This window comes from Pleurodeles waltl, chromosome 4_2 (assembly GCF_031143425.1).
Source record: "Pleurodeles waltl isolate 20211129_DDA chromosome 4_2, aPleWal1.hap1.20221129, whole genome shotgun sequence".
NCBI classification, from domain to species: domain Eukaryota; kingdom Metazoa; phylum Chordata; class Amphibia; order Caudata; family Salamandridae; genus Pleurodeles; species Pleurodeles waltl.
The window spans coordinates 515954426-515977493 of NC_090443.1; the positions used below are offsets into that span (position 1 = coordinate 515954426).

The 23068-nt window shown below is 44.2% G+C and overlaps 1 protein-coding gene across 7 annotated transcripts in view; it reads right to left on the minus strand.

Moving 5' to 3' along the window:
• SWT1 (SWT1 RNA endoribonuclease homolog) overlaps positions 1-23068 on the minus strand; it is a 793385-nt gene that overhangs the window by 556272 nt on the left and 214045 nt on the right. For all 7 annotated transcript variants that reach the window (XM_069232008.1, XM_069232009.1, XM_069232010.1 and 4 more), the window contains one exon: positions 4040-4099. In XM_069232008.1, coding sequence (XP_069088109.1) covers positions 4040-4099 — 60 coding nt within the window. The remainder of the gene's footprint in view (positions 1-4039; positions 4100-23068) is intronic.

A 23068-nucleotide genomic window follows, 5' to 3' on the forward strand; every position in this document is an offset into this window, starting at 1 on the left:
GATCATGGTTCTAAAACATTTGGGAAGCACTGCCCTAGACCTATAGAATGAACACTACCTGGCTATTATGCTAATCGAATCCATGAGCGTAGACAGAGACAGAGATCTAGAGATGGTGTTGTAATACCGTTCTTTATCAATGTTAAACACAGATTCTAAAATTCTCAGCAATGGCTTAGCAAACTGACTTATTGAAGTTGTTTCAGACCTCATACATGACCAAAGAAGCACTCTAAGAAATATATGTAGCCTGACACACATCCTACACACGATGTGCAGATAAATACTCATTGGCCCTGCTACACACTAACAGATTCTGTCTGTTGGGCCTATATACAGGGAGTGCAGAATTATTAGGCAAATGAGTATTTTGACCACATCATCCTCTTTATGCATGTTGTCTTACTCCAAGCTGTATAGGCTCGAAAGCCTACTACCAATTAAGCATATTAGGTGATGTGCATCTCTGTAATGAGAAGGGGTGTGGTCTAATGACATCAACACCCTATATCAGGTGTGCATAATTATTAGGCAACTTCCTTTCCTTTGGCAAAATGGGTCAAAAGAAGGACTTGACAGGCTCAGAAAAGTCAAAAATAGTGAGATATCTTGCAGAGGGATGCAGCACTCTTAAAATTGCAAAGCTTCTGAAGCGTGATCATCGAACAATCAAGCGTTTCATTCAAAATAGTCAACAGGGTCGCAAGAAGCGTGTGGAAAAACCAAGGCGCAAAATAACTGCCCATGAACTGAGAAAAGTCAAGCGTGCAGCTGCCACGATGCCACTTGCCACCAGTTTGGCCATATTTCAGAGCTGCAACATCACTGGAGTGCCCAAAAGCACAAGGTGTGCAATACTCAGAGACATGGCCAAGGTAAGAAAGGCTGAAAGACGACCACCACTGAACAAGACACACAAGCTGAAACGTCAAGACTGGGCCAAGAAATATCTCAAGACTGATTTTTCTAAGGTTTTATGGACTGATGAAATGAGAGTGAGTCTTGATGGGCCAGATGGATGGGGCCGTGGCTGGATTGGTAAAGGGCAGAGAGCTCCAGTCCGACTCAGACGCCAGCAAGGTGGAGGTGGAGTACTGGTTTGGGCTGGTATCATCAAAGATGAGCTTGTGGGGCCTTTTCGGGTTGAGGATGGAGTCAAGCTCAACTCCCAGTCCTACTGCCAGTTCCTGGAAGACACCTTCTTCAAGCAGTGGTACAGGAAGAAGTCTGCATCCTTCAAGAAAAACATGATTTTCATGCAGGACAATGCTCCATCACACGCGTCCAAGTACTCCACAGCGTGGCTGGCAAGAAAGGGTATAAAAGAAGGAAATCTAATGACATGGCCTCCTTGTTCACCTGATCTGAACCCCATTGAGAACCTGTGGTCCATCATCAGATGTGAGATTTACAAGGAGGGAAAACAGTACACCTCTCTGAACAGTGTCTGGGAGGCTGTGGTTGCTGCTGCACGCAATGTTGATGGTGAACAGATCAAAACACTGACAGAATCCATGGATGGCAGGCTTTTGAGTGTCCTTGCAAAGAAAGGTGGCTATATTGGTCACTGATTTGTTTTTGTTTTGTTTTTGAATGTCAGAAATGTATATTTGTGAATGTTGAGATGTTATATTGGTTTCACTGGTAATAATAAATAATTGAAATGGGTATATATTTTTTTTTGTTAAGTTGCCTAATAATTATGCACAGTAATAGTCACCTGCACACACAGATATCCCCCTAACATAGCTAAAACTAAAAACAAACTAAAAACTACTTCCAAAAATATTCAGCTTTGATATTAATGAGTTTTTTGGGTTCATTGAGAACATGGTTGTTGTTCAATAATAAAATTAATCCTCAAAAATACAACTTGCCTAATAATTCTGCACTCCCTGTATAAGAAGTCCTGCAAACAATGGGTGTGGGACAGAACTAATTTTAAAAGTATAGTTGTTATAGACCAAACCAGTGGCCAGGGTCCAAACAGCTGTATTCTTTCAGAGCAGTTCGGAATGGAATGTGGGAAGAAGCAGAGCTGCCTTCTGCTATTTGCATCGGAGATGGAGATATTGGCCTGTAGATTACGCGAAGTGCTTAAACGCTGCGGAATACAAGCGGGGGGACAACACCTTAGTATATCTTAGACACCTGACTTTTTCTGCTTCAATCCTGTTACACAAATTAGCCGAAAACAGTGAAGTGTCAGGAAGAAATACCAACTGCAAGAGATCTGAACTATATCCGATAGTTGCACTTCGGAGTTGCATATCAGCATATAGCCGAGGGCAAGTATTCCTAGGGGTGAATACAGAATTCAGATATTTAGACATAAGGATTTCACTGACTGAAGTAGATAACCATAGACTAAATACGGAAAGTGTGATAGATGGGTCATAAGGATTCATTTAAGTTCTGGAATACTCTGACAGCGGTCGGTAATGGGCAGGGTAGCACCTGCCAAGATGGTATTTTTGCTCAGATGCTCATATGTATTGCAAGGGGCTACATATATGATTCCAAGGCAGGTCTCTGTAGTTTTATATCACTTAGAGGTAGAACTGATCTGGGCAGGTAAAAAGAGCAGGGTCAAGTTAGATGCTTTGAAATGACAATGGGAACAAAGTGGGCTTGAAGTTCCAGATATGAAGCTGTACTACATGGCGGCTCTGGTTGGATGTGGGGGCCAACTGGGAGAAGAGGCTACTTAAGGACACGCAAGAGAAGGCGCATAGCAGAAACTACTGATAAGGTGATGGGGAGCCCTCAGACAATAAACTTATGTAATTAGTTATGTGTTTCATATGGGATAGGCTGGTCAAGACAATTTTGAAACGCCCACTGGAAAAGTTGATTTTGAGTATTTACCTCCTTGGTCAGATCGTTAACACATTATGGTAGTAGACAGTTGGACAAGGGGGTTGTGGTTTAATGTTAGCAGATCTATACCCTGAAAACAGGCTTATATTCTTTAAAGAAGTGCAAGATAACTTTAAGATTGGTGGTGGCCAATTCAGGCAATAATCACAACTGGCTCACACAGCTACAAACGTAGGAACCTCTTTTCTGGAAACCCCACCACACACAATGACCATGTTATTGGCCCTTCCCTGATGTAGACGCTTAATTTCTAACATATACAGAGTGCTGCAGGCGGACAAACCATTTGAGGCCTTAAAAGTTTGGGACAAATGGCAGGATTGTTTAGAAGATAATTTTACTGAGAAAGATTGGTTGACGGTGTGTCTGGGAAGATGTCTGTGTCCAGCAACAGACGTTTCAAACTAATACAGTATAATTATGTCCATATGGTATTTGTTACTTCTGTTAAACTGAATAGAATTTACCAAGGCAAATCAGCACAACGTGGAAGGTATCAGGCTGAGGACGCAGACGTCCGATGTCTAACATGGAACTGTCCAGTTATACATGCTTTATGGAAGGAGATTTCCTGAAGGATTGTGTGATACGTGACAGATCGTAAAATGGCTACTATAAAACAATACTTGATGAATTTATTTCTAAAAGTGGATGTGAGAGGCTCATGGGAAAACGTTTTTCAGACTGATCGCTATTCTAGCTAAGAGAAGGATTGCTATCCATTGGACGAGCTCCAGAGCACTGATCAAGGAGGGTTGGATCCACGTTATGATGGAATGGACACGTTTGTGCCAGAGAATCCCATCCGACGAACGTTCTCTCAGGCCACAGTCGTAATCACTGTCATTATCAAATTGGAAGTACTGAAATTAGCGACCAGGATTAGATTATGACACTTGGGGTTGTTTTGGATGCCATTCTTTCAGAAGCATCTTAAAAAATACCAGGCCATAGGAGCATTGAACTACCATCTTTAAATTATTTATAAAACTCAGCATTCATTGACGGAGGCAGGGCTACTATAGCTACGGCCAAATTATTGGCTCTAAAACTGATCACGTCTGATGCATGACTGCAAAAAATAATTTGATGTGAAACAGCACACTTCAACATTTTAAGGCTACTTCCTAAAACTACTGAACTGTTTGAATAAACTTACCTCCTCTTCTGAATCTTCATTGCATTGAGGGGTGGCAGATGAACCAGCACCCTTAGACTTCTGGAAAAGAATAACCACAGAAATCATTGAGGACTTTACATTTAAAACATCAAAACTGTTTCACACAGCAAGAAAGAGCATGCACATGTGATGTAAAGTAGATAATTCAAGAAAAATAATGAATTTAAAGTAGATTTCACATTTTAATGGAGCGATATAACAAATCTGACTTAACTAAGGTAGCTTGACAACACAGTACTGTTCTGCATTGTTAGATTAAAATAATTTTCAATATTTCCATGAGATGCCACTTGTACAGCAATAACACTTGTGTTCTCTCAGAAAAACTGCTTCTACCAACCTTCCATTAAGCCTCAGCTCAAACACTCAGTCATCAGTTGTGGCCACATGGGATTTATATATCATGTACAGTGAACTAGAATAGGGCTTTGCAATGAGAGATGATATAACTAAAAACTTAGGTCATATTGACAGATCCTGAAATAAAGACAGATAGGAGTAGAATTGTTAATGCATAGCAAGCACATTTTATCAAACACAAATATAGCTCATCTTTTGGAGAGTCTATAAAATATAGTCCTAAAAAAAAAAAAGATGCAAGTAAAAAATAATATCTACAGAGGCTGCTATTGTAAACCATTAAAACGTTAAGAGCAAACAATCATTCCAAGCACAGGAAATGGCTTACCTTCAAGCTTGTATCGGAGACTGAAGTCAGGGAGGCTTATCTCCCCCTTGTGAAATAGAGCTCGGCCATGTATATGCCATCATTTTTGACATTCAAATTTAACTAAGCAATTGAGGAGAGGTTAAAGGAACACAAGTCCGATCAGGACTTGTAACAACCCTGATGACTTTCCCTGCACCTAATGTGTGACCCCAGTGGACTTAAAACCTTCAAGCTACCTGGACATGATTCAATATTTTGTGTGACATCGGACAACATAGAAAATGCTATGACTCTCTCTTTGTGGTGTAGTAGCCATACTGTACCTTCACCCTTAGCCAGGACTAGCTACTACCCCCGGATACCAGACTATTAGTGAGTGAGTTTTGATGGCAAAATATTATTGTCATGGGTAAGGCTTTTGTATTTGTATCCTGGAGAGAAGTGCACCTACTGATCTCTCCGCTGTAAAATTCAACCCGTTTAATAGATGTGGTCCATCATAGAGTGTGTATTGTGTGAAATGATGTGTGCCTGAAATGTAGGGCTTCAGAATACTGCAGGATGACTATTACAGACATAGTGTGTGTGGGCCTACACAAAATGATGCTTTGACAGCAACTTTTGTGGTTGAGAACCTGCATGATCATTTTCCCCTCGGTCCCTCAGTAAGACTTCTCCTTTCCTGTTATGTACTCGTCCTCATGTAGCAACCACGGTAACGTGGCTCAAGAGTATCTGCCTTGAACTTATAAACAGTCTTAACCATTTCTAGATAGCTTTATCTCTGTGGCCATGTGGAAAGTCTGAACAAAAAGAACTCAACATTCACTTCCTGCTGGCTGTAGGAATACTTAAATGTTGAACAAAACATGTACTTTGGTTGGGTCCAAAGAATCAATGCTGAACCTGTGAGCCAAGGAATTTATATTTGTCTGGAAACTGAGAAGAAACTCTGCATGAACCAGCACCAGAGGGACAGGGCCCTGCTTTCTATGGTCTACACAGAAGGCTTGAAAACAAGCCTTGAATCCTCAAAGATGCCTACTTTATGCATCTTGCTTCAAAGAAGAAAGAAGCAAAACTACCCAGTGAGAGTAGTAGACCTATAAACAAAACAAAAAAAAAACAAAGCTCAGTTAACTGAAAGCCTTTGTGAAGGTGGTCACTGGAAATGAGCACACCAGAGTTACAGGGCCTTGCAGGCCAGCTGGACAGAAACGCTCTGGAAGCAGCTAGTGTAACCATAGGTAGATGCTGGAGTACTTTAACGCTGAGGATCCTCCATCATCCCTTATCCCTCCAGTACCTCTTGGGCATTTATATCTACCTTCTATATGTCCCAGAGGAACATGGAGATTTATTTTCTTTACTAAAGGTGTTGGGGTTTTTCCTGGTGTGGCCAATCGCCCTGACATCTGAATAGTTTTAAATTTGATCTCCAAGCCAGTGGTTCCAGTGATGTTGGCAATGAAAGTTGCAAATGGCTGTTGACTCTAAAATCAAGATCTAGAATCTAGTGAGTCCACTGTCCCCCCACCCTCCTCCATCAGTCAAGTGGGTGCACAGATTACTGAAAATCATAGTTAGCAAGCCACTCTTTTCAAAATAATCAGTCCTAAATTTTGGTTTGGTAACTGTGGAGACACCATTTCGGGTGCTGGTGCCAGGGAAGCAATGCGCCTCGCTTTATATCTAGTGGGTGGTTGCTAGATCCCATCTATCAGAACACCCATAACCCTTTTAACTGGACATATGACTCTGGAGAACTGATCAGATACAATTCAAATGGATTTGGATTCAACCGCTGCTCCTATCTGATGGTGGGATTTTGGAATGAGGCATTTTGAAGATTTTTTGGACAGAAACCGAAATACATAGTGCCAAACCAATGGGCTGAAACAACTGCATCCTGCACCACAGGGGTGCTACGATTTCAAACAGGAACATTACTCACTGTCTTCCTGTCTAGCACCTCTGCTCTACTGATGGAAACTTAAACCACTTTTGAGTCAGGAGCTGAGCCAGAGGTTATAGATTTTAGTGAATCAGACTAGTTACTGGATTTGGCTCTGCCTCCTGACGGAGGACACTACGCTATGCTACGGAGCAGACAGCAGAGTGCAGAGACGCCGCATGCCCTGCCCTGCTCACAGCTGCCAGCTGCTGTGACCCCGGAGGATGTTGCAGAGTGGAACCGGTTTGCGGTGCACCGAGGCGCCACCCCCCCGCTTTCCTTTCTGCTGCCTTTCTGCTGTGCCAGCGCCCCCAAGAGGATGTCAAAAAGGTCGTTGCACGGAGCACATTGGGACGCCGACCGATGCCTCCCTTCTGCTTTCCTTCTGCCACGGCGGCTTGCGGACCCACGGCCTCGGTAGGCTTGGACTGTGGGCTCAAGGAGGGAGGTTGGCATGCGACTGCCCGCTGTCTTTCTTGGTGGGCCTTACTCTGTTATTGTCTCCCAACCTTGCCTGGCCCACTGTCTGTGGCACTGCATCCCCCCGCATTGCCCCACTCGGCTCCTGGGAGTTCCTGAGTGGATTGGAGTGTGGCCGGTCAGCTGGGGGATAGGGTGTCTACTGGATGTCCACTGGTTCGACAGCGGTCTGCTTCTGAGGCCCTAGGTGGGTAGGTCAAGCCCCAGGCAGCCAACTAACAGGCAGAAGACATAAGGAAGGGAAAGCCCATAATGCAGCCTTGTCCCAGCTGAAACCACAGCTATGTGAAGCCTGAGGTAAGGGCCTGTGAGATTTCAAGTGCGGTGGGCGAAGACATCCACCACGGTGTGCGTGCCTGGACTCCATTGCAGAAGCGGCCCAGCTTGGTCTGGGTGCAGCTTGTGGGGGAGGCGGTGGGACCTGCTCGCCGCAGCTCATAGCCATACTCTTAACCCAGCCAAACCAAGCAAAGCTCAACCAGCTAAACCAAGCCAAACCAAGCAGTAAGCATATTTAATAGATTAAACGGCCACATTTGCGACCGCCAAGTATAATCCCTACTAGAGCTCCTCTAGAATTCCAAGTATTTGAAGTACTTCAAGTAAGCATCTGTGTGAGCTGGTGGCCTTGTGATATATTGGAAGTGGCCTAATAGAATCTGACGTGCCTTCCCTCTGGTCAATGTGGTCCTTCACGGTTCCTCAGTCCCGCTAGGAGTGATTGAAATATTTCGGAATACAAAACTCACCTGGCTACATCGACTGCTGATCATTAAGAAATGAGATCAGGTCAAATAAGAGACAAGACTTCAATCTCAAATAAGAGGAACAGAAAGTAGGAGTCAGTACTAATTGAAATTCAGCCAAAAAGGAGAGGGAGCAGCACAGTCCAGTCTGTAGGACCACCCAGAGTCGCCAGCTCAAGCTGCTTATCTATCAAGAGTCCGTCAGGGCAAAATCTTGAGAAGGTATTGAACAAGACAAAAGCATTGGAGATGGGAACAACTGATAGTTTTCAGACTGAGGGGGGTCTCCCCGTGCAGGGACGATATATATACTAGTCAACCCCCAGCACCAATTAAGTCCCACAAAATAACAGATTACTTTGGGGCGATAAGCAGGATAATCGAGCAGCAAGCACCCCCCCACCACCACCATCATCATCATCGTGGCCCAGGCTTTTGATCTAAGAGGGGGACTTGTGGATGAAGGAGACCCTCCTCCACCAGTACCACTCTCCCCCATCATTAACATCTTGGAGAGTAGAGCCATAAACGTTAGACCCATGATGGGGGAGTCCAATGACTGTGGATGTGGGGTGATGCCAGGGGGGCAGTACCCCCTTAAGTGGTCAGGGATCAGTTTTACATCACCCAGATATGTTGAAAAGCCTGACCAATCAGCAACCCATTCTTCTTTGTCAGGTCAGCTTAGCTAGTTTAACCAGTGAAGAGGATGAGGCTCTGGATTCTGTGAAAAAAGAGGAGTCCCAGGTCGCCATAAGGAGCCCCAAATCCAGGTTTCATCACTTTCCCGCCTTCAGCCCAAAAAGTGTAGAACCAGAGGGGACACTCACAAGTGCATCCAAGCAAGGCAGGGGTCTAGGCTCCTCAGGTCCCCAGGAAACCCCAGGGGTAATCCAAAGAAGTGAGATCAGAGAGTTTGCAGACAACAGTAACAGCCCCAGAGTTTCATTCCCACAAAATGGACCTCCAAGTGGACCTGCTAAATACATTGGCTGTATTCGTGGCAGCAATCGATGGCAAGCTACAAAACTGAACTCATTGATAACAAGGGTACAAACATAATCAACTCAGTGGCTTTACTATTTGCTTCTGTGAGGAGGTAGTAGATCGTATGGTACAACTACTAGCAACCTGTGAAGGACTCCTGAAAGAGATTCGCACCACACATAAGAAGGACGACGTGGAGATCTCCCTGTCCCAGGGTCTGCCTACTACTCTTCAAGATTGCGATTGCGGAGGTGAATCAGCATAGCCTGCCCGAATCTTTAGCTAGAATAACAATTAATAAGGTGGGAAGTGCCACTAGATCAATAGCCCCAGCTAGCCAGGAAAGCGCTTCGGATCACCCTACTTAATTGGCAGATCTTGGGGAATCGGAAGGGCACCCCCACCAACATCTGACAAAGAGAGAGCGAAAACGCACAAGGAAGGGCAGGAAGAACACCCAGGTAGCACCCAGAGACATCACAGAAGTACTAATCAGCAAAACACAGGAGGATGATGATGTGGGGATAATTTCCCCAGGTCCTTCACAAAAGGCAATATGCCCTTGGAGGCCTTCACCCCCTCCCCGGCAATGGAAGGGCCAGACTTAGAAGGTACTGTCAGGCCCCTCAGGATCGGCAAGTAATCATCCCAATGGGGGCCTTAAAAGTTAATCAGGAAGAGACTAGGCGCCCCCCTGGGTAAGCAAGTAGTTAGGAGGGGTAGATGCCACAGTATTGAACCGCCGCCTGAGGACAGATCGAGTAGGCACTCCCACAGAACAGTTAAGTCTGGTAAATAATTCAAATCAGTCCATGCTGACCCAAGGCCCCCAGTTGCTATGGATCCCAGAATATAAGAATAGAGGTCCCCAAGACGCGCTAAACCGCTCTACTGTTCTCAAACTAATAAATGCTCTTCAAGACTTGGAACTTGTGACCACAGATGACATTGCTGCTATAAAATTCATACAAGCACAGGGAAGTCAGCAATCGGACCCAAATGTAGTGGTATTTGCATCACCGGATCTCCCAATGCAAATTACGGGAAGAAAAAAAATACCCTAAAAGATTGGGGAATTGAGGTTATTTTCTACCTAGGGGAAAGATACCCACATCTGCTACTGCAGGAATGTTCTTCAAAAAAGAAGAAAGTAACGCCCTGGTCCGTTTTACGAGAGGCAAATGGGAAGACCAATATCAGAGAATCTGCTAAAGAAGAGGTAGGAGAAGGGACGGCAATTCAACTAGATCTGAAAATAGAAATACAGGAAGAAGAGGGCCAAAGAAGGATCTCAGCCAGGCAATCTTTGCTAAAAGGCCATCCCCAGGATAAATGGCCCTGGCTTCCAACAGCGCTAGCCCCCAGAATAGCCACAAAAAGTTGAACGATAGCCCAGCAGACACCTCATACGCAAGGATCATTAGTATTTGCTCTTGGAACATAGGGGGTCTTCAATCCAAGCTGGAAGATCCAGAGATTATTCAATTTCTGGGCTCTTATGATATTGTAATGCTGCAGGAAACATTTGCACTTACAAGTCTCCCTTTAATCGGCTAAGAGGAATTGAACAAGCCAGCAGTGAAACAAAACACGTTTGGGAAGGCAAAAGGAGGTTTAGCAACTTTCATCAGCACTAGACTTATGGCTAAGCTGTCAGGACTGCAGAGGGGAGATCAGCCGTTCTTGCTGATTCGCCTGGACGGCTGGGCAAAAGATATGCATGATCCTCTAATTTTGATTAATATTTATGTCAAACCTAAAAAGAAAATGATGGAAACCAATAATCTCCTAGAACATCTGCTCCACATAAAAAAAATTCTTCAAACGCTGCCTACTGGCTTGTTTCAGGCGACTCTAATCTTAATTTGTTTCACTCACCAAGTGAGGCCATGTGCAAAGAGCAGTCCTATTGCCCATCCAAAATTTGCCTCCCCAGAGAAAGAAAGATATAATTGATTGGTGATAAGTTACTTAAGAGCTGTGAGTTAGCAGGCCTCTTTGCACTGAATGGGCGGTTGCCGTCAGATACCCCGCATGCTTAGACAAGAGCCTCGGAAAAGGTGGTTTCATATCTAGATTATACCCTGATAAATGCTCCCTTATTTAAATTTGTGAGTGATTTTAGAATTCAAGAACATCCAGGAAGCGACCATAATCCTCAAATAGTCATAGTTCAGAGTAAAGCATGTATCCAGGAAGAAACCATCTCCTTAATGGGAAGCTCCACTTCGAAAACCTAAAGCGACTGAAATGGAGTTCGCATTCGGTCAAAGCACAAGCGGAGGAAGCGGTCGTGATCCTGGGAAACATGGACAACGAATCTTTAAATTTAAATGCAGTGGCCATATGGGAAACATTCTCAAAAAATCTTATCAACCAATCTTCTGCGAAGGGTAGGTCTAGGGGTGCATACTAGGGGCACAGTAATAGCATACTTATGCCATGAGCAGTACGGCTGAGGAAATCAGTGGTGAATAGGCTCCTGAGGCAACTGCAGAAACATCCGGAAGATGGAACAACCTTAAAAACCCTCCGGAAGAAAAGGAAACTTCTAAAAAGGGGCATTTGGATCTTTAAAAAAACAAAGCAGGAAACACTATGGGCAAAATTACATTATGTATCGGCATCTGCAAATTCTAGATGCTTCTGGAGATTGGTCAACAACATTGAAAAAGGCCCCAGGGCCGCCAACAATGCAAATATAAATGAAGAGTCATGGGTGGGATACTTGAAATCCCACTTCAAGGATTCATCTTCGGCAGAGGCTGGTCCAGCTCAATGGGAGATGTGCGCCAGTGGGTAGGAGATCCAGGAGTCCATTATGTTTACTCCATCCAAAATAAAGAAGATAATACAAAAATCACGCCCAGACTGCGCACCTAGTCCTAATGGATTACCCCAGGCCCTGTTTAAACAATTTATGACAAGATGGGCTGTTTTTTTTTACTGTAATGTTTAATTATATCTTGGCAACAGGTACTGTTCCAGATAGCTGGAAGGGCTCAATAATCCATCCTATTTATAAGGGAGGGAAGGCCTCCCTACCATCGAACTATCTTGTCTAATCGGCCTTCTTGATGTGGACCTTATAAACTCTTCCATAGGAATTTTGCAGCACTTATAACAGTGAGCCTTGGACAGTGGCAGGCTCCCCATTAACCAAACAGGTTTTACTAAGAAGCAGGGCGCCTTAACCAACCTAATGGCATTAAGTTTGATAGTTAATAGAGCAAAGGCCACAGGGACACCTCTCTATATGTGTTTTGTAGACTTTAAGGCTGCATTTGACTGTGTTCCTCGAGACAAATTGTGGGCAAAATTACAGCAGCGGGGGCTGCCAGCAAACTTACTGAATGCCATTATTATGCTCTACTCAAACACCGGGGTAAAAATCAAACTTGGGGATGGTTCCTTTTTATCCAGGCCTATCAAGACCACAGCTAGCCTGAAGCAGGGCTGTGTGTTAGCTCCACTTATTTTCAACCTGTATATAGGAGACCTGTATCCAGTTTTAGATAACCTGCCAGACAACCCCAGACCCTTGGGGGTCACCAAATATCTAACCTACTTTATGCACATGATCTTTTGTTGTTTAGCAACTCTAGAGCAGGCTTACAGAAACTTCTGGATAGTTTAGGAAGATATCTGCTGGCCAATGATCTGGAAATAAATCAAGGCAAAACTAAAATAATTCCCCTCAACCATAAACCCACTTTACACCATAAGTGGCACCTGAACGGGCAGTATATTGAGGAAGTGGCAACATACACATATCAGGGGGTCAGTATTGACTCAAACGGTACGTTTGCAGACCATAGAGAAGTATTCAGGGAGAAATCACAAGCTCTAAATCATGCTTTTGGAAACCTAGCAAAGTCAATCCTTGGGCACCCTCTTAAGCCGATGACCATGGTTATGAGAGCTAAATTACTCCAGACACTTTCCTATGGGACAGAATTAATAAGGGGGACGGAGGAGGCCCTGTTATACAACTTACAAGTTAAATTGTATAAACAGGTTTTTCGTTTACCTAGATCGGCTTCACTGGCCCAGGTTAGACTAAAATTTTCCTTTGTAAGGCAATCACTGGCCAGGCCGGCTGCATTTACCAAGGACTACTACAAATTACGTCTTGCCACTGAAGGGACCCTAGGCAATTTCGTCTGGAAGGAAATCAGTCTTGAGAGGGGTAACAGTAGCTTCAAGGAGCACTTGGAAAAATCCATAGCACAGCTGGAGCTGGGTGACCTATGGGGTAATTCATTGCCTGTCCCAGTCTGTAGGAAAGCAGTAAATAAATCAGTTAAAGTTTTAAGCGGGCTAGAAGATATGGAGGAGCTATATAAACAGTCATGTTTGGTTGGTCTTAAATTCATATAAACTAGGTAAGGAATCACCCATCATGTCTGCTCCTCTATCCCTGAAAATCAAACAGAGCCTTTTACGACTAAGATTGGGAGTTCTTCCAACCCTTGATTTCCTATCTAAATGGAAAAAGGAGGCTGGGACACATCCACAGACTTGTTGGCTATGCCATCAGACTAATGAGATGCTGACCCATGTGGTCTGTATATGTCTAGTCCTGGTAAGCCAGAGAAGGGAACTACTGAGAAGGGAATTTAATGCCCTAGGAATCCGATCCTGTAGGTCAGCCGTAATGACATCACTTGACCCAAGCAATGAAATGTTAAACATTAGACTAGTTCAGTTCCTGAGAATTTTTGCCTCTCTGTTTGCCTCACCCCACTCCCTTTAATGAAGGAGAGGGGGCTGTTCTGACAAAATATCTTTATCTTAGCTCTTAAGGTCAATGGAATAGGATATGTTTCCTGCCCAGCAAATCTCTTCTATGTCAGGGTAAGCGAGGGTTTTAGATGGTTTTAGGATAAAATCTAGTTAAAGTGGGGGAAGTAACCCCACCTAACACCTGCTCCTAGCCCTTTAGGCATTTTGAAGCAATTAAGCGAGGGCTAGGTTGTATTTTCATCAATATTGTCTTTGGGTATCTGGTCTTTTAGTATGCTGGTGTTCTTATTACAATGGTGTTTTATTGTCTTAATGTTGGGTGCTGCTTGTTATCTTTGTATTGCACTTTATTGATGTTAGCATAACAGTCTTGCTTGACAACGGTGAGGTTCTGAAGAAAGTATGGGCGGGTCATTGGGCAAGAATATTTATGGTGCTGAAAAAAAGGCCAGCCCCCTCACAGACAAAATGAGGTAAAGTGGGAAAGCATCCCAGTTAATGTAATAATGTGAAGGACAGGACGATCTCTGCCTAAGAATTGTGTCCGTGTTTCAGGCATTTTTATTATGAGGTTTTCATACTATGATAGTGTTTTACCATCCTAGTATGTGTATGTCTATTTGACACTTTTGCATTTGCACTTTATCTAGAATAATAGTTTTGTATGTTAACTGTGAGGACTTAAAGACGGTAATGGGCAAATGGGTAAGAATACTTTCGGTATTGTTAACCTGGTCTGTCTTTTTTAGATGGTTCGATTTTATTAACTAATAAAGTATTTTTTCATCATCAGACTAGGCTGGTAGACTTTTGGACTGAACTTGGTATAGGGCTCTGTGTTGGGACATGGTGCCTCCGAGATTGCTGTGCTTACCCTTCTGGGGTTCTTTACAGGGCAATTCTCACGCTCTGATTAGTATTTTAAATTGATTTTTGTTGACTTTTTGTAGATTTCACTACTTTTACCTCTACCACTAGTTTTTTGGTTGCAGCGAGGCACCCAGGCAGCCATTTCGTTTGTGCCCCTGTTGGAAGGTGTTTTTGAGCAGCCTAGTAGCTTGGGCTCTCCTGGGGTAATGTGTCCCGTTTAAGTGAAGGCAAAATACAGATGCGTGCAGCAGACACAGTACCTTTTCAATTGCTGTGCTTACACTTCTGAGGTGCTTTGGGGTGTTTTTTATGCTCTTATACATATGTTTAAGCTTTTTTGTTGTATGTTTTTAACTGATTTTAGACAGCTGGTAGTCTTCACTACTTTTACCTCTATTACTAGTCTTTTGGTTGCAGTTAGTCACCCAGGCGGCCATTTTGTTCTTGCTGCTCTGTGGAGGTGTGTTTGAGTGGTCCAGTTGCTCGGGGCTCTCCTAGTTTGACATGCCTTATTTAAGTGAATTTAAAAAGAACAGATGATAAACGGAATGCTTAACAATGCCAAACATTCACCCCTATTCAGAGATCTAGGCCAAAATCCATCGTTTTTGGCCCACCATGCCACCCCAGTTTGGACTCAGCCGTATGTAAATCAGTTTTGACACTGCTCTGCATAGAAACAGTCCAGCCCATACTTCCAGGCCAGGTCTTCCCTGGACCGGAAACAAGCATCCTGGGACTGGTTTTGTGGTTTCACCCCTCATCAGCCAGGCTAGCTTGAATCCAGTGGCGCAGTGTTCCCATGGGTAGCAGCGTCAAGACTTATTTGTATATGGCTGGGTCCACACTGGGGTGGCGTGTTGAACAAAAAAACAATGGATTAAACCCAAATCTGTGTCTGGGGTGAATGTTTGATTTGTTCAGCATTCCACCCATCTGCTGTTTTTTTTGGTTTTGTCGCACTAAGTGGGGAGGGTATGCCCAGACATGGGTCCCCTTCTCACTGTGCCATTGAATTCAAGTTAGCCTGGTGCTGAGGGGTGATACCCCAAAACCGGTCCCAAGATGTTTGTTCCCGGTCCAAGTAGGTCCTGGCCTGGCAGTTCGAGCTGGACTGTTCCCATGGGAAGCAGGGTCAAGACTGATTTGCATATGGCTGGTTCCAAACTGTGGTGGTGTGGTGAGCTAAAAGATAATTGCTTAAACCCAGATCTGTGATTGGGGGTGAACGTTTGAACTGTTCAGCATTCCGTCCATCATCTGGTCTTTTTGCTATGTAAGTGAAGGCACCACGCCAACGTGTGAAGCGGGCATGGTAATGCCAAAAGTGCGCCAAAGACAAGCCTGTCCGAGCCTGTACACGCCACACCAGGCACAGGGGCCAGTAACCCTGTTTCTCCATCTTGGGTAAGCGAGTTTACCCTAGGAAGCAATTGTATCTGCTGAATCCTGCTTTTGCAACTAAATGCAGTGCGAGTTTTGATATTTTTAATGGTCAGCTAAGTTCCTAACACTGTGGTTACTCCCTCAGAGACCTTGCAGTGCTCATCACCTTTTCCCAAGCAGTAGGCTTGGCGCAGAAACAAGCAGTAACCTACTGCTTTTACAGTGTCAACTGCCGCTCCTTGGCACAGTACACTTTAGAGGTGTACGGTTTCCTATCCGATTATGAACTGGATGCCATTGTTTTGACAGAAACTTGGCTGTATGAACATACCTCACCGGATAATTCTCTTGCCCTGCCTACTGGCTATAGCATGACATGTCAGGATCGGGTTGGGGAAAAAAAGGGGCTGGATTGGCTATTATTTTTAAATTGGATTTTCGCTGCCAAACTTCCAATCTCGCTATGCCTGATTGCAATGTGCTTTGTCCTTAATAGGCTTATCTCAGAATTTTACTCTGTCATGCGCTCTAAACTATTGCCCTTCTGGCCCTACTAACACCTGGAGCCCTACACTTGGCAAGGTTTTATCTCCTTAGATTTTAAAATGTGCTAGCTTTGTCGTTCTTTGTGATTTCAATATCCATTTCGATGATAATAATAGCTGCACCGCATCTCCCATTATTGGCGATTTCAAACCACTTGGGTTGAATCTGTTGGCATAGGACCCTCTCATAATACGGGACATTTCCTTGACCCTATGTTTTCTAACTTAACCAGCGCTAGTGCGGAACGCCCGCTTCTTCTTAGCGGATCAGATCATTTTTTGATCCCCATTTCCATTAAGGGTATGCACTCATTGATATGCCCCCAGTACACAGGACCTCTCGAGGAGATGGGCTACGTTTGACCTATTGGCCTTTAACTAGTTTATGTAACATGCTACCCAAGGTGGAGGGATTGACGGAAGAAAGCACTGAGACTGTAGACTCTTGGATTTGATCTAACTTAGACTCTGTACTTCCATTGCAGGTGAACAACATATGGTTGGCTCGCCCTCCCGCTCCTTGGATTACAGACACAGTCTTAAGTCTTAAGGCTAAAAAAAGACTGAAAACAATTGAAACAAGCTTGGCGGAAGCAGTACTCCCTTATGGATAAACACAGGATAAAACAGGCATGAAAATGTATTACAGGACACGTAGCTCTGCTCATGCAGCTTATCACTCAAATCGAATTGAGAATGCTAGCAATTCTCCCAAGGAGGTTTTTCAGATAATTAAATCCCTTCTGAACCCTATCCCATTGGCTTCCATCTCACAAAAGAATTGCAATAATGTGATTCTTGAAAAGTACATCAACGGCCTGCTCTCTGTATTTTAAGAATCTAATAGGGTATTGCAGCCCCCCCCCACAACTACCCCCCAAAGTTTGGGTTCCGCACCCAACACAATACTTAAACAGCTCTGTTAGGATTCATGGAGAAGCTAAGGCCTGGAACTGGATAGAGAAGGACATGTGCACTGATTTTATTGGACCTTAGCCCAGCCATCAACACTGTGCCTCATCAATTGATTCTCAACATACTCACTGAGGCTGGAATTCAAGGGACAGCTCTAGCCTGGTTTTAGTCATTTTTGGATGGCCATATCTTTCAGGTACTTGTCAAACCTTACAAATCAGAAATTTGCACCTTGCCTCATGGAGTACAGCAAGGATCCTCTTTGAGTCCCACCTTACCTAGGTTTATGTGCAAACACAGACATATATGGTAGAAAAGTATCACTTTTCCACTTACTCCTATGCAGTTGACACGCAAATTACAGTTTCACTTTCTACTACAAATAAGAGTAACTGTCGCAGTATGGTGCCTTGTCTTAAGGAAGTGGTAGAACAGATGCGGACAAACTGCCTCAAATTAAATGGCAGCAAACTCAGGTGTTTCTAGTAGGTAACGAACCTAGTTTAGGGAGACCACAGTGTTTGCCAAATGAACTCAGCATCTGCCCTTTTCCCGCCAGCGTATTATTTACAAGTTTCTGTGTGCCAGTCCTGCATATATACATTCTCTAATCTATCCCTATGTTCCTAAGTGTAAATTACCACAGGCAATGCAAAAGTATCTTCTATTCCCATCACTAGACTGGCAAGGCAGCAGGATTAGTAGTTTGCTATTCTGGGGACTAAATTATGGAATAATCTGCCTCACAAACTCTGTCTATGTGACTCTTTTGCACTGTTCTCGAAGCTGGTGAAAACATGGCTCTTTGAAACTTAGCTTGGCCCTTTCTGTTCTATGATCTGCCAGCACTGTTAGCCATGTGCTCCAGAAATCTGTTTTGATTGATCGAATATTATTTGTTTTCTGCCGCTCCCATCACTTTAAACAACTATAATTATGTACAGATTGCAATATTTGTCCGAGAAAGTCTTTGTTTTTTAACCAAATTGTTAACTGCCTTGTTTTACGAACCTGCAAAAAGTTCTATTTATGAAGGTGAATGTTCTGACGGGACATTTATTTAGTGTGCTGCGTTGCACCTAAATCACTTTCTTCTATTATAAAAAAAAAAAAAAAAGAAAATCCGACCAAACCTCAGTACTAATGTTTTGCTATTGTGACAGTGTCACAATCCTCTAGCCCAGCACCAATCGAGTTTAAGGATACATAACAAAAATATGAATACACTAAAGGCATATCTTTCCATTAATCCAAGCACTCCTGTGTCAAAAATGTGCTCCAATCCCCAAGCAAACAACATTTATTTATTTTATGTATGGCTTTCCAAGGTGCAACTGATACCATCCTGGTATTAGCAGCAGCCATACACCACACAAAGAGCATAGAGGCAACTCCTCAGAAATGTCCTAAATGGCAAATGTTCCTTAATAGAAAGAAGGAAACAGTGAAGATTATTCTGTTCCTTAATAGAAAGAAGGAAACAGTAAAGAATCTTCCCTTAGACTGAATTTGATTGAATTTACAAGGACTGAGCACAGAGGAGTCGGAGGTAAGTATCAGGCTTGTAGGGTGATACCGAAGGAAATTATTTTGAAGATAAAGGGTCCCAGCCATATGATTTTCCTTATAAACAATACCAAGGGATTTAAAATGAATCATTTGGGGATCTAAAATTGATCCTTTCGGGTACTGCAAACCACTGCAATTTGTTAAAGATTTCTGAAGCAGAGGAACAGTGAGGAAGTGCCAGCGCCAATCTACCTGCAGCAGTCTGGAGCCAACATAGGCGCATGTGAAGGTAATCGGGGGAGCCCAGCAAAAGGGAGTTCCCATAGTCTAGCCTGCTCAGAATGTCACCCCGAACCACCAGAGGGAACGTGTGAGCAGGAAGAAGCTGGAAACCTTTCTGTAAAGTCTTCAATAATAAAAACAAGATCAAGATAGTTTATTAAGCTGATTATTCAAAGGGAGATCAACATCACAATAAAACCCCAGATTAATCATTGACAAAGAAACTGTGGGGATGTCTTCACCTAGCAAACGCTTGAAATCTGAAGGGAATCCCGCCATGATCTCGCCTATGGCGGGGAGTCGAACACCTGGGTAAGGCTGGAGAAAAGGGGAGCAGAGAGAGGTGGAGTGAAGAGGGCACTTGGGTGCTGGCATAGAATTCTGTGCCCCAGTCTGCTCCAGCTGCCCCTACTGTTGGCATTGCAAATGCCCACTCGACGCAGAAGGATTCCCCCATGAAACACGTTTGCAAAGCCAACAGGAAAGAAGACAGACTGAGCTGAGAAGGGTTCCCACGACACGGAGAGCCCCGCAGAGGCTACACCAGATGCTATCTCGGAAGTGGATGCTCCTGTTACAAGATCTAGAGATAACATAGCCACCCCGAAACAAGAATTAGCAGCAGATGTCAAAGATATAAGACGTAATATGGGCGAATTGGAACAAAGAGTTGATTCCCTGGTGCGTGTACGCGAAAACCGAGATGAGGAGTTGGAGGAACATAGGTGTGAGACCCTCTTAGAGACAAAACAGCAGACCTCAACTATCAGCTGGAAGACCTCGAGTATAGATCCGCCATGGGCAGAGTAAGAAAATCCGTAAACCAACAGCCCAAGTGAGCAATCGGCATTACTTCAACAACTACAACAAAGGGAAAATGCCTCTTCTGACCCAGACAATGACTGAGGGGCGAACCCACAGAAAGCAATCCCTGCTCTTGGCCTGATCACAGGCGGTTGGGGGGCCACAGTGGAATGCAGAGGGGGGCCCACATCCCTTCACCCCAGCAGCAGCCAACACACGTTGGCAGCAGAGGTTACCCTTATATTCTTGATTTGATGAAGGATTTCACCTACAACATGGACCCAAATGCTACATTACTTATGCAGGTTCCCAGGCGGGGAATCATAAGGTTAAATTGTTGTTTGGTTGATTTTATGTTTTTCTCACACATAGCCTATACAGGTACGGAGGGCACACACTACCTACACACACAGCAGACCTCAGACGGGCCATGGGGGAGGGGGCACTAATTGTCGAAGCGGACCAGGCTGAATGCCTATGGTTAAGGTCCTAAGCTTAAACGTCCGGGGTTTGAATGCCCCGGTTCAACAACTGGTGCTCCTATCTTTCTTAAGAGAAGCACAATGTGATATGTGCCTCATGCAAAAGAAGCACCTGCTTAAGGCTGACTGGAAGCGCTTGCGCTCAAAATGGTTTGACCAGCAGTACTTCACCTGAGGTCCTAAGAAAACAGCCGGGGTGGCGATCATTTTGGATACACACTTCTCAGGGCAGGTGGTCTAGACTCAGTTTAAAATCACAGACAGGGCACTCTCGTTGTGCACTGCCACATAAGGATGTACATTCACACTAGCAAACATATATGCCTCTAACTCCTATCAGGAGGCATTCTTAGAGGAGGCTGTATGGCAAATACTGTTCACACGGGACAGGGACATTATGATTGGAGGTGACTTTAATCTGGTCCCTCCAGCAACAATGGACAGGTCTACGCAAAGGGCAGGGCAGGATGGTGCACACTCCCCTACATTTTGACAGTGGCTGGAAGAGGCAGGTCTGGTGGATATCTGGCGACAACGCTACCCACTCGACAAGAGCTACACATTCTTTTCTGCAGTCCATCAGTCCTACGCCTGGTTATTTTCTCCTCTCCCACCATCTGGGCACTAACACTACAGCAGCAGATATCGGGGCACCAGCCCTGTTGGACCACTCGCCCATTTCCATCGTCTGTCGTTTGCCAGGACCACCGGCACAACAACATTCCTGGCACCTAAACCATACACTCCTGCGCCAGGACGAGATGATTTCGGAAATAACTTCAGCCATCACAGAGTTTTTACAGACTAACAATAATGCAGATGTACCTTTGGCCCTACTTTGGACACAATGAAGGCGGGCCTCTGCGGCAGCTTTATTGCAAGAACGGCCCTTCTGAACAGGGATAGGAGAGAATATGGTTCGATTGGAGCCTGAGGTAAGGGACTTGGAGGAGTAACACAAGCGCACAGGCTCCTGTAGAGTCAGGAGGCATCTTAACAACTGCGCGAAAACAGCTCAAAGCCCTGGACATGGGCAAAGCGGAATTCGTTTGGTCTGGCTGCTGAGTCCCGTTTCTTAGTCAGCAGCCAGTCAGTGAACTGAACTTCACTAGTTCCTTGCTTGCAGAGTGCAGGGGAGTAATAACTATTCTCTGAGGGAGCTTCTTGGCGATTTGCAGAAGGCTGGAGGTGCTCTGGTGTTTTGTAGTGTCCTTCAGATTTCCAGGCGACACCATAGTGGTGATTGTTGAGTACTTGGAGCAGCAGGCAGGGTTTAGTGCCTTTTTCTTTGTGCAACAGGTCTTCTGTTCTCGTGCTTCAGGCCTTCTTTGTTCCTGGCCTTCTTGTGTACATCAAATCCGATGTGTTGGTCTAGGAATGACCACTAAATACTGCATTTAGGAGGTGTTAGGGGGGAGTACCTGGTAGTGGCCTATGGGCCACCTACCTTAGGGTGGCTACACCCACTAAGTAACCACTTCCTGTGGGAAGGGATCAACATCCCTAACCCTGATGTGCTATTTTCCTGCCTTTCAAGCTGGTGGAAAATGAAATAAAGGGGTCACCTCGCCTGCCACAACTGAGGGGCCATGCAGGCTAGGGATGACCATTCCTCCTATCCTTGCTAGATTTCCCACCAGTTTTCCCACCTAAAGTAAGGGCAAAACCATTGGGCAGCCATCTGCTGCTAGGTCAGATTTCAAAGGCGGTAAAGCCTTTGAAGCAGACAGCTGGTGCAGGGTGCCTGCCTAGGGGAGGAGGTGTAACACCTCCACCCAGGAAAGCCTTTGTGTTCTAGCTCCTGAGAGTACAGGCTCTCACTCCAGGAGTCCGGAATCGTGTCTGGCAGTGGCAGGCTGGTTAAGATCAGTCATCAATCATGCCAGGGCTGTTAGGTTTTGCAGGGGGCACCTCTAAGGTGCCCTCTGGGTACATTTTATAATAAATCCAAAACTGGGATCAGTGTGGGTTATTATTCTGAGATGTTTGATACCAAACAACCAAGGATTCAGAGAGGCCATTAAGGAGCAGGGGAACTCGTAATGACCAGTGTCCAGCATATGTATTTGCTATGGCTACCCTGTACACCTACTATGTCCTAAGGTTTAGCAAAGACACAGTAGGTAACAAGATACAAGATTTTGATAGGCTTTACAATTTAACTGATGTATGTGTGTGTATATATATATGTATATATATTTATATATATACATACAAATTAACTGACGTATGTGTGTATATATATATGTGTATATATATATATATATACACACAATTTAACTGATGTATGTGTGTGTGTGTGTGTGTGTGTGTGTGTATATATATATATATATATATATATATATATATATATATATATATATATATATATATATATATAAATATATGTGTATCTCCTACTGGTGGTCACCAGTAGGTGGTTTCAGTTAGGACCATATTTCCACTGAAAAGGCACATTTTGACTTGCAAATATCTTTGGTGCCATTTGACGGATCTTCACAAAACTTTCCAAAAAACTGTGCCAGTGATTCTTGTTGAGCATGGAAAGTTTTGGGGTGATCTGACAATCAAGGGTCGAGTAAAAAAGGGGGGGGGGTCAAATAACATGCATTTTCCATGCTAATTCCCTTAT